Source organism: Malus domestica, chromosome 11 (assembly GCF_042453785.1).
Source record: "Malus domestica chromosome 11, GDT2T_hap1".
Taxonomy (NCBI): domain Eukaryota; kingdom Viridiplantae; phylum Streptophyta; class Magnoliopsida; order Rosales; family Rosaceae; genus Malus; species Malus domestica.
Window position 1 is genome coordinate 19885714 of NC_091671.1, and position 17577 is coordinate 19903290.

Sequence of the window (17577 nt, forward strand, 5' to 3'; positions counted from 1 at the left end):
TGAACTTTCCGCTTTTGTTTTACTTAACTCATTGCATTAGACATGACATCTCTTTTACTGTTGATCTATTGGTAAAGATGCAGCACTGCGCCTACACGTACCCACTGAATTGGTATTAAAGATGTTTTTCCGCTACCCTGAAGATACTACGGATTTCAGCTAATCTCTATGCATCCAGAGCGGATCCAACCCCTATAATCCTCGGAATGATGTTTTTCTTGATACTATGCCGCATGTATCAATTAGACGAAGGCATGATACATCAACGCCAAGACATATTGTGTCTACATCACATCAACAAAGAATTAGGAGATTGAAGTCAAGCAATCTGATCCCAGACAACCTTGCCAACCTCTTCACGACGCCACTACCGAAGTCTACCTTCTAGAAGCCTGTTTGAGAATTGGTATGTGTCACTATCTCATATGAAATGCTTGTAGTTCTCATTTGGAAGTTTTGTTAAACTCATGGGGCATCCAGAAGTATACTCACTCGATCGTAATGTAATCTTTTTCCCTACGCTTAGGAGCATTTTTCCTACTAGATTTTTGCTACCTAACTAGGTTTTAATGAGGCACCCATCCTGGATTGGCCATACACTTATGAGTTTGCTATTTGCGTCCAAAAGACGTATAGTTTTGACTTAATGCAACTTCTCACGTTGCTCCTTAGTCTATCAGTTTTTATCCCACCTTGGGCTTTATCATAGTGAGGTTTTGTGTGTTTGACCTTTTTATGCATTCTTCCGTTGATTTGAGACTCGCATTCGCTCATTGTGCCAACAACTTCATTAATTGTATTTACTTTATTGTTGAAGACCTGATGCGTTATTTACTTGAATATTTACACACTAAAGAAGAAGTGTTGCAATCTAATTAGGTTAAGAATGTGATTATATTTACATACTCAACGACTTCATCAATTGTATTTACTTCATATCAAAATATTTACTATGCATACTTTTCTCAAATATGAATTACCCCGTAGATTAATAAACTAAAAAATTGTAACTTACGCGTAGCACACCATGATTAAGAAAAACCTCTCGTCGTGCACGAAAAAGCGCATGCAAAAAGGTTAATTCTAAAAATACTTTTTAAATTATCTAAATTGCATATTACTAGAACGCTCTTTGTCAATCGAAATAGGATGAAAATACTATTTAGTCTTCTATGACAACAAAAAATTTAAGAGCAGTAACGTAATTTCACAAAACAAAATTTTATTATTTTTTATTTCAATCTCACCCATGGTCTAAAATATCCATAATATCTCGATATTTCCATTGAAATTTCCGTGTTTTTGGACTATCGATATTTTTTTGAACTACCGATATTTCCGATATCATCGATATTTTAGACCTTGCTAAGTCACTCATGTATTTTACCATGCAATGTATAAAGTGTAAAATATTGTACTAATTCATTATATATAAATGATTATGGTGTGTTTAAACTTCTTTCATTAATTACTACATATTTTCTACACTCATAATGTTTGTCAGCTCGCTATATAATCAACTTAAATCAGTTATATCTATCATGCAATGCATTTCCTTCCAATTTTTTGTGATAAACTAATAGATAATTAACTAAATAAACATCCTGCAAAGTTTCAATAAAAATTTCCAAGTTTTTCTTACAATTTCCATAGTTTTTATTCAATTTTTATCGATATCGATAATATCCCGATATTTCCATCGAAATTTCCGTATTTTTAGACTACCGATATTTCCAATATCATCGATATTTAATACCTTAATATCACCTACAAATGATTTTAACATCCTTAATTTTAAAAATTAAAAAATAAAACTCTCTCTCTACTCCCACGTTCTCAGTCACTTACTTCCTCTCTCTCTCTCCCTCAATTTTAAAAACAAAAATAATTTTTTTAAATATTTTATAAACACATGATCTTGTTGGTTTAATCAGATGCGAAAATTAAAGAGAGGAATCTACATTTTCTACGACCAAGCGAACAGAGGAATAGAGGGTTAGGATGGCCGATTCATCTTCGTCTCCTTCACAGTCCTTCGTTACAAAGCATTGGGAGGGTTACAAGGATTTCTGGTGCGAGCGATTCTCCTTCCTCAACAACTACTCCAAGTTCGTCAAGCGGGACAAGCCCCTCCCTCCCTGGTCCGACTCCGACGTCGAAGCCTTCATTGCTCTCGACCCTGTCAATGGCCCCGCTGTAATTTCTTACCCTTCTGTCTTTCTTCCATTTTATTCCTTTTTATAATTGTTTAGGGTATATGGGTTTCTTTGATTTCGTGTTTTTCTGACCTTTGTGGATCTGGGTGTACGTATTTTTGTTTCTCTTTTGATCTTTTTTCTGTTTTTTCATCTGGGTATTTGTTAATTTTTTTCTCCTTGATTCAATTTTGGAGATGTGCCCCTTTTTGTCGAATTTCTTGATTTCATTTTGGAGCTGTGCCCCTTTTCTTTTTTCGAGATGAATAATGTTGGTTTGAGTTGATGTATTCATCTGGGTGAGGTTTTTCCGTCTATTGTTTCATTATTTTTTTCGCTTATTGTTTATGCTTGGTGCCTTTCGGTTACGAATGAGTGAGGTTGGTGCTTTAATGTTTGGATGGTCTACGGGTGGGGTGTTTAAATGGCTTAGGCAAAACGATGAATGGATGTTCAGAAATTTGCATTAGATTTGATTCGAGACTGTTGTTTTTTTGGCATGAAAGTAATCAAAATAAGCGACATGCAGTGTTTGGAGTTGAATTTTAGTTTATTGATGTTTTGAAGAGAAGGAGTAACAAACCTGAAATCAAACTGATGCGCATGAACCAGTAGAGAAAGCAAAGAGCTATGTGGCTGGAGACTCCGTCCTTATTTTCTGTCATGTATTTCTGGTGGCATTTTGTTTGGGACCCTTTGAAAATGCTTTGTAAGCGGACATGTCTGGTTATTCGTGGAAACAGTCAAGATTCTTGATTGTTAAGAAATTTTGTCTATTTACCTGAGCAAGCAAGTAAACAACTAATCAGTCTTGCCCTCGGAAATTATCGAGGTTCACTCCAAACAAACTGTATTTTGTATTTCCAGTGTGGAAAAGAAACACGTCTAAATTGCTATTCTCTTCTTTTTGGTATCTTTTCATATGTCTTGTTATGTTGCCACCGGCCTCCACCTGAAATGCAGCATAAATGAAGTGGAAAAGCATATCTGATTTTGTTTACCTTATATATTTAGATTTCTTATTTATTCTTTTGCAGCTCTAAGTAGTGGCTTTGTGCCACTTAGTACTGCGGTCTAGTGATATTCCTCTTCACTTGTAAGTGAGAGGTCTTAGGTTCGATTCTCGCCAAAGGCGAATTTGAACCACATTATTGCTAGCCCATTTTGAGGCTAAGCCCACCCTCTCCCCCTTAGTGTAAATAATGTTGTTTGTTCAAAAAAAAAAAAAAAAAGTGGCTTTGTATTTCTTGTTCAAGACAAAAATGAAAGGTTTTCTAAATGCAAACAAATACCATTTGCTAATCTTCTGTTCCAATCATGTATTATACTATTTTCTGGTAACCCAGTTATTTTGCCTGCAACTTGACAAGATGTCTGCTAATATGATAACCGAGTCTCATCTTATGGTTCAATGATGCATTTTCTGTACAGCTAAGGTGTGTTTTCTTTGAATAGCTGAGTTAACACGCTTTTGTTTTGCAGCTGAAGACTGCTAGGGAAGCAGTGAACTTTGGTCTTACGGGAAGTGTTATTGGAGCGGTATCAACTGCTGGCTTTGCGTGGAAATATTCAAGGAGTTTACATGGTAACAATTTGCCTTTTCTTTTAGGGTTTACGATTCTATATGAACAAGTACTGCACAAGGATCAGATGTATCTGGTTCCTTGTTTTTACCTTCACTTAATAAGCTGGCTATTAGTTGGATCTCTAATTATAGCACCACTTCTTCAGTTCGGCCTGACATTTTTTTTGCTTTAAAGTTCAACATTTTCTTTAAACAACCTTTCAAATTTGTGGATGAATAAAAGATGCATATCTAATAATTGGACACATCAACACATCTTGATATCTTATTGATGTACTAAGTTCGTGTTCACTGGCAAAAGATGCTACTTATGAAAATGATAGTGCTTATAACTGGGTATGATAAGATGGACTGACATTGATTTCTATCAGTGGCAAAAAGAAAATATCGTATGAATAGTTCATTATTTCTTTCTTATGTTTTTTTTTTTGTTTTCCATTCCACTTGGCCTGCATTGTCTATCTATATTCTTGAAGCATAAATTTCTGCAAAAATTTGGATATATTTAGTACACGAATTTTACCCTTTCCTTTATTGGTTCCTGTATGCTTTGGGTGTACATGGGTGTGCCGTGTTTCCAATAAACTACCTTCTTTTATCAGGGACTTTGTCTCATTGGTTATTTTGTGGTGTCCTGTAATCTCAAGGTTCGTATGCAGTGGAAGAAATTTTCCTTGTAATCTAGGTTCTTGTTTCAACTGTTTCCCTTTCCAAGAGCCGGACTTTATTTAATCTGTAGCCTTCATTGTTGAAAGCAAATTAAGATTAAGCAGTCAAGCTTTGGTAGGGAATCATAAAGCAGCGGTAGGTTATGATGCAAATATTCCCTTTGTCTATTTGAGTGAGCTTATGGTCGTGCATACAGAATAGGCTGTGAAGATATTAGTAACATGTCTTGGTAGGAATCAACCTTATTCCTATATTACATGTTGTAGTGTATTACAACAGATGAGTGCTATCGCTCGGTGATGCATATGACATCTGTCTAGGAATTTTAACTTGCAATCTTCATATGTTTCAATCAGGAGCATTACGATTGACGATAGGTTCTTTTAGAATACATTATGTTATGGATGGGAGGATCTGGTTTCTGAACCCTTATGCATTTGGCAGGTGCTGGACTGTCCTTTCTAGCTGGAGGTGTTTTTGGCTGGACATTTGGACAGGAAGTTGCAAATCACTGGCTGCAACTTTACAGGTTCGACGCCTTGGCTGCACAAACCAAGTTCCTTGAGTGGTGGCAAGAAAAGAACGAGAGACGATCTTAAACATGGCTTGCTCTCGGAAGCAAAGATAATAACCGTTGTTCCAGTTGTACAATAAGAAGCAAACACACCTGTGTTGAAAATTGTAATGGGAAAAGATGGTATTCACTTTATATTTGTGCTAGATTGTTTTCTTTTGGGCTCTCAAGAAAATCAATCTGATTGTGAACTTTGTGGACTGTGATGGATTTTTCGTGTGCGGAGAAAATTGTTGGATTTGGTGATTATTTCAGATGTTACAGGTGACGTGCGATCTTGGATGCGCATTTGACTTGTGACCCAAGGACGAGGTTTACAATTAAAATGCGTGTCTCTGGCTTCGTTAGAGTAGGATGGCATGACAAACTTGAATAAGAGTTTTGACACCACTCAAGTAAATTGTACAAAATGGGCTTACGGTGGTTGTCTATTCCAAGATAAAATGATGTTCTTGCAAGCAACGCAACAGTCAAACTCGGTTCACGTATTACCTCTACTGCAATGATCGCTGTACTTCCCCCGTTTTCTGGACACTAATCAAGGAAAGCAATTTTTGGATCTGAACCCAAGTTGCTTCCATCGATTTAAAATCGTTTTTGGCCTGCATTGCTTTCTTCACCCAAGTTTTATCATGCATACAATGATCCAGAAGCAGCTTCTGGCTGTGCTCAAGCTTGCAACGGAACTCATCCATTTCGGTTTTGTGGTTGGAATTTAACTCCTCCAATTTCTCCAAATTACCTTTTTCTTCAACCAATTTTTTCTCCAGCTCTTCAACCCTTGATTTTTGTACAATGATGCAAGCTTGCAACTTTTCTTCATCCGCTTGAGCTTTTGAAAAAAGGCGATTATAGACTTCTACTTCTTGTTCCAGTGCTATCTTCTGATTAAATTTTTTTCTCACTTCAGCTACGGTTCCATTGGCCTTGTGGTACTTGGACTTCACAGCAGCAAGCTTCACCTGGACATTTTCAATGTTCGCATACTCAACTCCAGTTCGGTCATAGGCGTTTAGCAAGATTTCCAATGACAACTTCAGGTTCCGTAAACATTCAATTTCCATGACTTCATCCATAGAGAGTGCGGTGATACTTTGGATCTTGGCCTTGGCTTGAGAAATCTCATAGGAATCAGGAATGGGAGCATCTTCAGTTATAGCCAAGAGACAAGCATCTGGATGATGATGGAGATAAGTATCCAGAAAGTCCAAAGCTCGGGCAGAATGCAGGGGCTTTGACATCTAAAGTAAGAATCAGTAAGCATCATAACATGTAAGTGGATACGAAATAGTCGAGATAGATACAAATTACCTTGACATCAAGATTGTCATGAAAATGGGAGCGGTAGGAACCACTTTCTTTACTTATAGTATTTGGATGCGATGACACTGCTTGAAGCGGGGATTGAGCTACTTGAGGAGGCCGAGATTCAGCTGATTCTTCACTGGGAGGAGATGAAATTTGACTAGGAAGCTTCGCATTTGAAGCATCCGCAACCTCAGTAGGTGGCACATCTTCCAGCTTAGGAATACTGTTATGTTCAGTTACTTCAGCAATGTGTTGCATATCTAGATCAGATTGTTGTCTTTTTGACAGAGGAGGACTCGTGCTTTTCTCATAGATGGCTTCCTTAGCCTGAGAATAGAATTCAGAATCGGACTTTGTTAGATTAATCAAAAGCCGGTGCACTTCTTCTTTGGTTATCCTTGTCTTTCCAAAACTTTTGCCTCGTCTAATCTCGGATTCATTTTTGGATCGATGAGTGGTTCCTTGGCTTGCCAAAACCTTTGCCTCAGTTGGGTTGGCATGAGATAGATACTTCCCCTTTATTATACTTCTCCAAAACGGAAATGCTTTTTTGGTCGTTCTTTTCTTACAATGAGCTCTCCCTCGTCCACTCAGGCATTGAAAAGTAGGCAGAGGATTTGCTTCTTCTCCATCCTCAACTTGCGGAGCCACACATTTGATTCTTTTTTCTGGTGGGTGTACTTGCAGTCGGTCAGAACAGGGGCGTTCAGTTTGTATAAGGGTTGACTCTGCATAAACAAGAATAAGAAGAGAAAGTTACGAACTTTGAAGATCAAATATTGAAGCCTTCAAACGTAGTCAGCCATCGGAAAGGTCAACTCATGTAACAACTATTGAAGCCTTAAAAATGTAAGCAGGTTGACCAACCCAGTTAAACTTAAGAGCAATCTGAATAAAGTGGAGTACAAATTAAGATACTTGATCCATCAGCCTTTACAATTTTGTTGCAGTACTTCATTAGGATTAATATAATAGTTGATTGATAAACTGTCTCACACAATTGATTAGGCAAGTATTTCAGATTGAACGTACCTTTACGCTTCTTCAAAGCATCATTTGCCTTAAGGGGAGGAAGTGGTCTGTTCTGGTCCAAGTCTTGAAGCTTGAAAAGATGGATTAAATCTTGATCACGAGGAAACACTTCCTCATAGTATTTTGCCCACCAGCCTTTGAACGATGAGGTGGCTCTAGGTAGAAGTGAAAATGGAACAAATTTAAGTTTCTTGAACAAGTGAGATGCGGTAGCCTCAAGCTCCTGGAATTGTTCGGAACTTTGAAACACTGTCCTCTCAGAAAAGTCGGTATTGAAAGAAAAGAAAGGGGGAGCAGGAACGTCCTGAATCAAGCCGAACTGACGGGCACAGAGATTTGGGCAATATGCTTCCACACCACAAATTTTTTTTCCAGATTTTCCACAAGTGATACAACCAGGAAGATCACGGCTAACCAGAAAGCTTGCCCACATGTCCAGGATTGTAGAAATTCCAGTTTTGGTCATTTCAGACCGAGGAAAGATCAACCATCGAGGCAACGCATCTGACTTTGAATATGGCATGAAGTTAAAGTTCTCTTCTGTGTCTAAGTGGCTCAGGTACAATAAACAATCGTGAAAGGAAAACTCGGGTCCTTCGAAAAATACATATTTCAGTCCTTCACAAGTGAGGTTGGGTACTGAAAAGCAACTGGGACGTACTTTAGGAAAGTATGTGTGAAGCCAAAGTTGAAGAATCCAAATTGGACCACCAGCAGCACCCAACTCTGAATCAAGCAAGTCCTTTATCCCTCTATACAAGTAAGCAAGAACAAGGGGTCCTAAAGCGTACGGCTCACCCCTAGATAAAGCCACAGCCAAGGGTAAATTGGATGTAACAATCTTGAACGAACGAGAACAAAGGAGGTAACGACAAAGCCAGTAGTGAAGAAATGCCACATGCTCTTCATCTGTCACAAGGCCCTCAATTTTGTTATGTTCTTTAATAAAGGAAGAAAAGGAGGAGTTCTTTGTAATTCGAATGCCAAAGTTATCATCCGGAATGGAGATGGAATTAGCAACGAGAGCATCAAACTGGGGACCATCTGGTCTAAGTCCTAGCAGAGCACTAAGATCTAACAGAGTAATAGTAAGGGGACCATGACGAAGATGAAAAGAGTTTGTGGAAGTTGACCAAAAGCAGAGTGCAGCAAGTACTAAAGAACGATTGAAAGGAATGGCAAACTTAGAGAATTGGAGAATATCATATATTCCCGCTTTATGCCAAATATAGCCTTTTTGATCTTCGACTCTTTCAAACCAAGGGACCCAATTAGGGTCGTTAGTAGGCCACAAACCACGGTGTTCATAAAACCTTTCGTAGAATTTGGCATTTTGATTGTTTAGAAGAAACTCTTCAGTTTTCCGCTTAGGAAACTCACTATTATAACAATCAGGTAACCTTTTTGTGGATTTCAGAGCAGGACCTAAGATAAAGTGTTGGGAAGTCGAATCAGGGATAAGTACTTGAAAATTTGTAGTTTCGGTGCCTATTTGCTCCTTCAGGTGGTTCAATCTGTCAAGAGCCTTGGCGTTGGCGTCAGCCGATTCATTGCTGGTGGATGTAAGAGCCATGTTTCCACACAGAGGTCCTCCTGCTTATAGAAAATTTCAACACAAAATAAAAATTACTATTTTTCCAGACTGGTATCACCAATCTTCCATTGTATCATTCAAATTTTAAATTTTAACCAAAACTTAAATAAACAATTTGGGTTAAAAAAAAAACTGCCTTGCAGACTTGCGGTGCGCCCTTTTTCCCCCAAAAAGCTCAAGAAAGCAACTGCACAAACAGATTAAAAGCAAATAAAATTAGGGTTACATGTATGACTGTGAGTAGTTAGAAAAGAAACGATCCGACGATTAAGACAAGCATGCAATGCATCAGACAGAAGAAAAATAATAGAAATGGAGTAGATGATAAAACTAGGGTTAGGGTTTAGCCTTTAGCTTTGCACATTTCAATGGAAACAATTACTGCTAAGTTGAGGCATGGCATGAAAAAACTTGCACGCACAAACCAAAACAAGTAGATAGCTCAAAAGAAGCTTTAATTCCAAGATAATGAAGAATCATAATTTTTACCGATTCAAACGAAACAAAGAAGATCAGAATCAGTTCTCTTCTTTTTCTACACGTTCTTGTTTTGTTGTTTGTGTTGGAAGAAGCGAGGGGATGGAAATCTTTTTACAGTGGAAATGGAGCAACTGAAGCCTGCAGGGAGAGGAGGCTGAGAAGTCTTGTGGTGTACTCTTCTATTACTGTTTCTGTCTTTTAAAACACAAAATATTTTTGCTCACGGGTCACCGCTCACACATCTATACTAGCTATAATACTCATCATCTTATTTATTATTATCAAATAAAATTTAAATTTAATATTAAGCGCAAATTTCCATATTTAAATTTATTTAACAAAAAATAAGTGAATTTTAACGAAAAGTTTCAGGTACTGTTTATTTTAATGAAAAATCATATTTTTACACTAAAAAGTCAATCCTAGTATTATTTACTTTACCCTTTATTTTATCTTTATCGTTAAAACTCACAACTTTCAAATCATTTGAATTAGTTTTCCTTATAAATAAATAGAATGATGACAACTTTCAAATCATTCGCATTAGTTTCCTTATAAATAAATAGAATGATGGACACAATTGAGCAAAATTGCACCCTTTCAAGCATTACTTTTTCTCGGGAAGAGCATGTCATTATATCAAACAAAGAATTTTAGTTGTTTTCAAGAAGTTATATTTGAATTGATTCTTTACCTTAGTAATTAAGTCAAAAAAGGGTTTCCGAAAGAAAAAAAAAGTCAAAAAAGGTGATTAAAGTATTCTTCTTCACTAATATTTATAATATGGTTTAATGATTTTTTTTTGTTTGTTAATGAAAATTTTTAGGTTCAAATCTCGTGAATGACAAGTTCGATATCAATTTATTTATGTAATTATTAGTAAATTGTAAATAAAATAAAATAAAATACAGACACTTATAAATTTTAGAGCTTAGAGTGGTGTAAAAAAAATAAAAAAAGTCTCTATTTTAGATAACTTACCATATTTAAGTACTTTACTTTACCACATTACTTTCCATATGAAATTCCTACCATCCATAATTCAGATATTTTTATTCTTTTTCAATCATATTAATAGATAAAAATGTATTAAAAATTCAATTTTTATAATTTAAAAAAAAACTAATTCAGTGTTTATGAGCGTAACAAACTTATATTAGCAAAGTCAACATCAATGCAAAAACAATTTATGTTTAAAAATAAATCATAGGTACAAAAATATATATCGGTACCTAAGCTTTGGTATGTAATTACGTTACGGAAATATTGGTACATAAGTTTTGGTACAAATGTTTCAATATGTAACTATAGTATCTATACATACAGTGGCGAAGCCACGTGAGGGCGAGGAGTGGCCGCCGCCACTCCCCTCGCCGGGAAACACCACTGGAGAGCTGGGTTCGCCACTCCCCTCGCGCCTCGTCGGAAAACCCTGGTTCATCTTCTCCTCTGTTTTTGCTGGGCAATCTGTTCTGCGCGCAGCAGATTGCTGTTGTTTTTTTTTTTTAAATCCAAGCCAAAACGACGTCGTTTTGGGCTTAAAAATTTTAAAACAAAACAGCGCCGTTTCAGCCATTACCAATATGTTTCATTTCTCCATTGGTTTCACAGCCACCCAATTGGGTGTCTCTTGTTTCTGATTCCCCGCGGGCTTGTACCTGTGCAACTCGAGAATCTTGTGTTCGAGCCTGACGACAAGGATTGAAACTTCGTTGCCTCGCTGGGTTGTGGTGGTGGATCTGCTCGTAGAAATCGTACAGCTCCCAGAGGTGGTCCAGCGGCAACGGCGGCGGCAACTGCAGTGACATCCTCACTAACGATTATGCCGTCGTTTTTGGTACTATCTTTAATTCCATTGTTGACTCAATTCAATTTTTTATAACCCCGAAACAATAAAAAGTGAAAATTTGGGTTGGGTTTTTGTGGATTGGAAATTAATTGCATTGCATAGAATTATAGCGTAATGTTGTTATTTATTATTAATTATTGATATGAACCATTTGATGAATGAAATTGTTGATATTGATATGAATGAATATTGATGAATGAAGATTAGTGATGAATTTGTTGATTATTGATAATTTGAATTATTGAATAATTTATATAATTACTGATATTGAGTAATTGAATTGTTAGTTTAATTAGTTATTAGTCATATAATAAAGTTACTCTAGCATTAATACATTACGAGACTGTAACTTTTTAGTTATTAGTCATAACATAAAATATCGCCAACAATAATTGTAACTTTCTATGTAAAGAATTTGATTGTCTACATTGTTTTAGAACCCTTTACGCTTTTAAGTTTCGCCCCTCCGCTCGACAATTTCTGGCTTCGCCACTGTATACATATATAGATACGTAATATGCATATACATATATATAGAGAAATTCACGCATGAATAGTTGATGATATATGACTTTTCTTATTATGGGATGGACAAATTTTTAATTGTTTGCAAGGATCAATAAATAACCTATACACAAAACAAACTCAATAATTATTATTACAATCTAATTAATATAAAAAAATTACAATTAAATGTCAAGGACTAGCGTTTAGCTTTTTAATCTTGCACAAGGTTTTATTCTAAAATGGATATTTTTCAACGATTATAATGAAATTTTCTGAAAAATATCTAGCTTCACTTGTAGGTAGAAAATGTGACAGCTTGTCCCGGACGTATATATTATTTATCCTCGAGAGCGTGGGAAAAACTATTATACCCTTGTTATTATTGAGTTGTGTGTGTGTATTAACTAAGGTTTTGGACCAATAGGTTCTATCCTTTATTATTTGGACCTAATTAGAACTAAAGACTTAAGATTTTGGTTGGTTGACTGCAAACTAGACCACACACACATACCTTCCCCTTATCCCGTTGACTCTCTCTCCTTCCTCTCGCATTTTCTTCCATGTCTGTACAATTGTACAAACAAACCTTGAACCCTCCATTTCACGCAGGGATCGAGCTCGTGGTTAGCATCATCGTCTTCATCTCATCGTCACACACTCATCTATACCATTTTTAGAACGTGAATACCTCATTTTCCCGAGAACCCAGTTTTGGGTCACTGTTCATGCACTTGTGTTATCGAAGTTTTTAAGAGATTTAAAGCTACTAGTGAGCTTTAGGACATCTTCACGAAGCTCGAAGAAGAAAAACGAAGTGAATTGGACGTCGGGAAGTCGAGTTTGGTGAGTTTCAAGTTTGGTCGGATTATCGAGGTTCCCCTGCTGAAATCTCGTGGATTTCAAGGCTTGAAAGTGGTAAGGTTTGTTCCTCTAGTCCTAAGCTTCATTTTGGTACAAATTTCATGAAATTTGGTTGAGAAATGAGCGGGAAATGACGATTTGAAGTTTTTCAATTTTCCGGGGACGGAGTCGGTCATTGGAGTTTGAAGGTTGAAGACGACGAAATATTCCGTCAAGTTTGACGGAATATTCTGACGGCATCAGGTTAGTTTTAATGAAATATGCTGTTTTTTGAAGGAATATTCCCTATCGCCATTAAAGATTCTGTTAGGCACGTGGCCGCGTGTGGGGGAGCGTCTGGCCGTGCCCTTGCAGGCGCGTGGGGCATCGCAAATTTTTTCTAAAAATATGGGGGTGTTCCTGAGGTTGAGTAGGTTATGGTGGTATATTCAAATGCCCTATTTGAGCATTGTATGAAAAGTTCATTCCTAGTTTTGTGTATATGCTTTAAATAACGTTTATTCAGTTATTTCGCATATAGGTGAGACCTATCCTGAGGACGAGCACCATCAATCGAGGCTCGGGGGCTACGACCCTTCGACATATCAGTGAGTGGGCTTTTGGTTTTCCGTATATACCTATATACTTGAGATTTTTCCTAGAAAATGAATTTGAATGATTATACGTTTTGAAATGCCATGCAAAGTATCTACCTATTTTATTTGTGCATTAGTAAGTTGCATATAATTATGATTGGTGATGCGGACGCACAGGTAAGTGCCAGGTAAGTTCATAAATTAAAGATGTGAGATTACTTCAGTTATGCGAGTTATGATGTGATGTGATGAGAGCTCATAAACTTGCACCCGGTGTTAGTGCTCCCGCCCAGAGTTAGGGCACAATCCTTCATGTAATGTTCACCTCCCACACCGTATGCTCACCTTGGATCCAAGTTAGGTGCACAGTCTTGTCGTACAGACCACTTTAGGTGGTTTCGACTCGTAGGTGACCCGCGATTATTCGCACAGCCTTTACGTGATCGTAGCACTATAGCATATTTAATTTACACCTAGTCTTGTCATACAGACCACTGTAGGTGGTTCCGACTCGTGTGCAGGATTTGATTTGATATGATTGAGATTGGTTATGAGCTATATACTCAGCAGTGCAGTTTGAGTTAGAGAGATTTGGCTGATGCGATATTTGACATTTATATATTTTGCCTGGTTTATCTATAGCATTGCATTGAGATACTTTGGCATGGTATACTGATATGAGCATATTTATGCGCCTTAGTTAGCTAGTTCTTATGCATTTTCGTTATGTTTTCTTAGTTAAAGTAGTCTTTTAAGCTATTTTCATGTGTTTTCAAGTTTTAAGGGCGTATTATACAAATAGATGCAAATTGGAGCTTTTGGAGCACAATTGAGCTTGGATTGGACATCACATACTTGGAGCCAAAAGAATGGACGAAATTGAAGATTTGAAGATGATGATTCCTACTTGAACAAGGTTTCCTAGTTGAAGTAGGAAAGTGCCTAATTAAAGATGGAATCCTAGTTGACAAAGGATTCCTAGTTGACAAAGGATTCCTAGTTGAAGTGGGATTCCTAGAAGATTGAAGATTTCTACTCAAACAAGGTTTCCATTCTTTGAGTCTAGTTTAGTGTTTTAAACTTTGTTTTAGTCTTTTAGAGTTTAGAGTTTAGAGTTTAGAGTTTAGAGTTTAGAGTTTAGAGTTTAGAGTTTTAAACTTTCTAATTGAAGTGGTTTGTTTTAGTCTTTTAGAGTTTAGTTTTGCATTCTTTGAGTCTAGTTTAGTGTTTTAAACTTTGTTTTTACGTTTTGAATCAGATTTCAAGTGATTGAGCAATCCCTCCTAATCCCCGGCCTAGAACGATCCCTACTTACATACTTTGCTACAATTGATAAAAGAGGGTTTAATTTGTGTGCTTATATATTTCGCATCATATACTTCTATGGATTTTCATCTTGAGTATGATTTCTGATTCAGATTATTATTATTATTTTCTGGGAAGTTATACATGTTTTACGGCGAGGGGTTAGAACTTTTGAGAAATGAAATGATTTTGAAAAGCTTTGTTTTTGCCCACTCACACTTTCTGTTTTACGCCCTTCCAGGTTTTAGGTAGAAGTGCTTGGTGGATCACGAGGATTGGGATGGGGGTTCTGACAAAATATCATTAATGTAGGATCACCTTTGGGTGTTGAATAATTAGTACTTGTCCTACTTGACTGCACTTAGGATATTTATGCTATGGTTGTGTATTTCACGTTTAATCTCACACTAACACTTTATCTTAACTAGTTCTGCTAGTAGTTTGGTTTTTATTCCTTTGCAATTCCCTTATATCTTTATTGCTTCCGCACTGTGCACATGGTTACGTCACTCCCACATGACGGCCAGCATGCCCTGATTTAGGTCAGGGTGTGTCAGTTTGGTATCAGAGCATTAGGTTTGCAGTCCTGCATGTCTTGAGAATTTCTAATTATTTTGATGTCTTCTGTCAGAACTATGCCGCCTCGTAGAGATCCACGTCCTTCTGTTGAGCCTAGTTTCCCCAATATAGCTCAGTGAGGGGAAGCTATAGCAAATGCTATTCAGTCTTCGCTTCGTCCTCCCCAAAGAACACCCCTTGAAAATGTGTATAACCTGAAGCTGAATCATTTTATATGGAATGAAGGACATGAAGGAGCGGAGAAATGGATTAATCATATTGAGAAGACTTTTCGTGTAATGCAGAGTCAGGGGAATCTTCCTCCTGATAGGTAGGTCGAGACGACTACCTGGTTTTTAGGTCAGGAGCCTGCATCCTGGTGGAGACAGGAGTCTTATCAATTGACCCCAAAGGAAATTGCGGACTGAGAGGTATTTAAACAGTTGTTTCAGAAAAGGTTTATTCCCCCTGAGTATATTGATCACAAAAAGCAAGAGTTTACTCAATTAAAGTAGGGGAAGATGACGGCAAATGAGTATTATAGGAGATTCACTGACTTGTCTCGTTATCATCCGAAGGTTGCTGCTAATCCAGTTGCGATACTCCGTCATTTCAGGTTGGGTACAAAAAAGAAATGGCGTTATATAGCGACCTTAACTCCCTGTGCTGCTTACTAGGAGTTTTATGAGATTTTGTTGAAGATTGAGGACTCAGAACACATGCCCAATGAAAGTGAAGATGAAGAAGAAAAGAACGGGAATCAGAGGCGAGATGATAAAGGTAAAGGTCAGTCTTCTCAAGGACCTTATAAGACTCAGAGTTTTAAGAGGAGTGGAACTAGTTCTAGCTCTTCTAGCAGAGGTTTTAGTGCCACTGGTCAGAGTGTTATCCATTCAATTCAATGAATCTAAGGAAATCTGATAATCAATTGGTGCAATCTAATTAATTTGGGGCATTGTCATTCATGGTTTATCGAAAGAATAACTGGAAATCGATTCGTATGCCTATGTTTTATGTGTGGAGAAGGAACCCTCTAACTAGCCTTTCACCCATTCTATTTCATTCAATTTCGAGTTTTTAAAGTTTGTTTTACAAGTTTCTGTTTTTAAGTTTTAATTTCGTCAAAACAAATTCCCTTTTTCTTAAGTCTTGTTTTTAGAGTCAAAACCTGTTTTCTTTTAGTATTTTGAGTCAAGTTAAGTTTTATTTTCGTCCAAATCACTTGTTAGGTCTAGAATTGAGTCCTCTTGATTGTTTGTTGCTGTTTTGAGTATTTTAAGTCAGTTTTGAGTCTATAGAGTCTAGAATTCGAGGCATTGTCATTCATGGTTTATCGAAAGAATAACTAGAAATCGATTCGTATGCATATGTTTTATGTGTGAAGAAGGAACCCTTTAACTAGCCTTTCACCCATTCTATTTCATTCAATTTCGAGTTTTTAAAGTTTGTTTTACAAGTTTCTGTTTTTAAGTTTTAATTTCGTCAAAACAAAATCCCTTTTTCTTAAGTCTTGTTTTTAGAGTCAAAGCTTGTTTTCTTTTAGTATTTTGAGTCAAGTTAAGTTTTATTTTCGTCCAAATCACTTGTTAGGTCTAGAATTGAGTCCTTTTGATTGTTTGTTGCTGTTTTGAGTATTTTAAGTCAGTTGTGAGTCTATAGAGTCTAGTTTAGTGTTTTTTAGTCTTATTTGCATTGATTAGCAGCCCTAATTAATCCCCGGTCTAAAACGATCCCTACTTACATCTTTACTACAATTGTCAATAATAGGGTTTAATTTGTGTGTCGAGTTAATTTTCTCATCAGATTGCAACATCCCACATCGCCCAATGGAGTGGATCTTGTAAGCCTTATATGTATATTCCTATCTCTACCTAGCACGAGGCCTTTTGGGAGCTCATTGGCTTTGGGTTCCATTGGAACTCCGAAGTTAAGAAAGTTCGCGCGAGAGTAATCGCATGATGGGTGACCCATTGGGGAGTTCTCGTGTGAGTTCCCAGAAACAAAACCGTGACGATGTGGTCCGACCCAAAGCAGACAATATCGTGCTATGACGGAGTTGAACTTGGGATGTGGTAGGGGCTCGAGCCAGGATATGACAAGGCTCGTGTTGGATCGAACTAAAGGTTCATAATTATCATAAGGCCCTAAGGCAACTATATAGTCCATCAACGAATGCAAAGCTTATGTTAGTAGTACCATATACTCTTACTTTAAAAACCGTTTTACAAGCAGAATGAGAGTATCATATACTACTAAATCAATCACATGGACCAATAGTTGTAATAGAACCAAATTGTTTTAATAAGATTAAAATGTGTGCTTATATATGATGAGACCTAAAAACCCTCAACCAAACCGTTATTAAGTTGACAAGCGTGAAAGTGCTTTGAACACTCTTTTGTGGCCTTCCACCACGGTAGGCTCCAATCGTTTGTGACTTATACACCGAATTCCTATCATAGGGGAGTACAAAGTATGTGCTTAC

General features: G+C 37.0%; 2 protein-coding genes and 1 long non-coding RNA gene across 6 annotated transcripts; 2 read left to right on the forward strand and 1 right to left on the reverse strand.

The window, feature by feature from the left end:
• The first annotated feature begins 1804 nt into the window (after positions 1–1804).
• On the forward strand, positions 1805–5272 carry LOC103448126 (succinate dehydrogenase subunit 6, mitochondrial). Its single transcript, XM_008387368.4, has 3 exons — positions 1805–2196; positions 3678–3780; positions 4894–5272. The coding sequence occupies exons 1-3, from the start codon at positions 2002–2004 to the stop codon at positions 5046–5048; spliced, it is 453 nt and encodes a 150-aa protein (XP_008385590.1). The 5' UTR covers positions 1805–2001; the 3' UTR covers positions 5049–5272.
• Positions 5273–5378: 106 nt separating this feature from the next.
• LOC103448139 (uncharacterized) lies at positions 5379–9608 on the reverse strand. Its single transcript, XM_008387385.4, has 5 exons — positions 9447–9608; positions 9094–9144; positions 7364–8956; positions 6335–7059; positions 5379–6264 (listed from the first exon to the last, which is right to left on the reverse strand). Exons 3-5 carry the CDS (start codon positions 8934–8936, stop codon positions 5518–5520), a joined length of 3045 nt encoding a protein of 1014 aa, XP_008385607.2. The 5' UTR covers positions 8937–8956; positions 9094–9144; positions 9447–9608; the 3' UTR covers positions 5379–5517.
• Positions 9609–11028: 1420 nt separating this feature from the next.
• On the forward strand, positions 11029–16053 carry LOC114819574 (uncharacterized). 4 transcript variants are annotated; one of them, XR_011572813.1, is made up of 7 exons: positions 11029–11274; positions 12403–12708; positions 12823–12897; positions 13160–13241; positions 14007–14274; positions 14776–14842; positions 15166–16053. It is a non-coding gene; the product is annotated as an uncharacterized lncRNA (long non-coding RNA). The 4 variants fall into 4 exon arrangements; XR_011572812.1 differs by having other exon boundaries at positions 13175–13241; XR_011572814.1 differs by having other exon boundaries at positions 13175–13241; positions 14032–14274.
• The last annotated feature ends 1524 nt before the right edge of the window (positions 16054–17577 follow it).

Excerpts from the sequence above, each read along its gene's own strand:
- LOC103448139 (XM_008387385.4), bottom strand. The coding sequence starts at position 8,936 with ATGGCTCTTACATCCACCAGCAATGAATCGGCTGACGCCAACGCCAAG. Across the intron at positions 7,060-7,363 it reads TGCTTTGAAGAAGCGTAAAG|AGTCAACCCTTATACAAACT; the intron begins GTACGTTCAATC and ends TTGTTTATGCAG. Across the intron at positions 6,265-6,334 it reads ATGACAATCTTGATGTCAAG|ATGTCAAAGCCCCTGCATTC; the intron begins GTAATTTGTATC and ends TTCTTACTTTAG.
- LOC103448126 (XM_008387368.4), top strand. The coding sequence starts at position 2,002 with ATGGCCGATTCATCTTCGTCTCCTTCACAGTCCTTCGTTACAAAGCAT. Across the intron at positions 2,197-3,677 it reads ACCCTGTCAATGGCCCCGCT|CTGAAGACTGCTAGGGAAGC; the intron begins GTAATTTCTTAC and ends TTTGTTTTGCAG. Across the intron at positions 3,781-4,893 it reads ATATTCAAGGAGTTTACATG|GTGCTGGACTGTCCTTTCTA; the intron begins GTAACAATTTGC and ends TGCATTTGGCAG.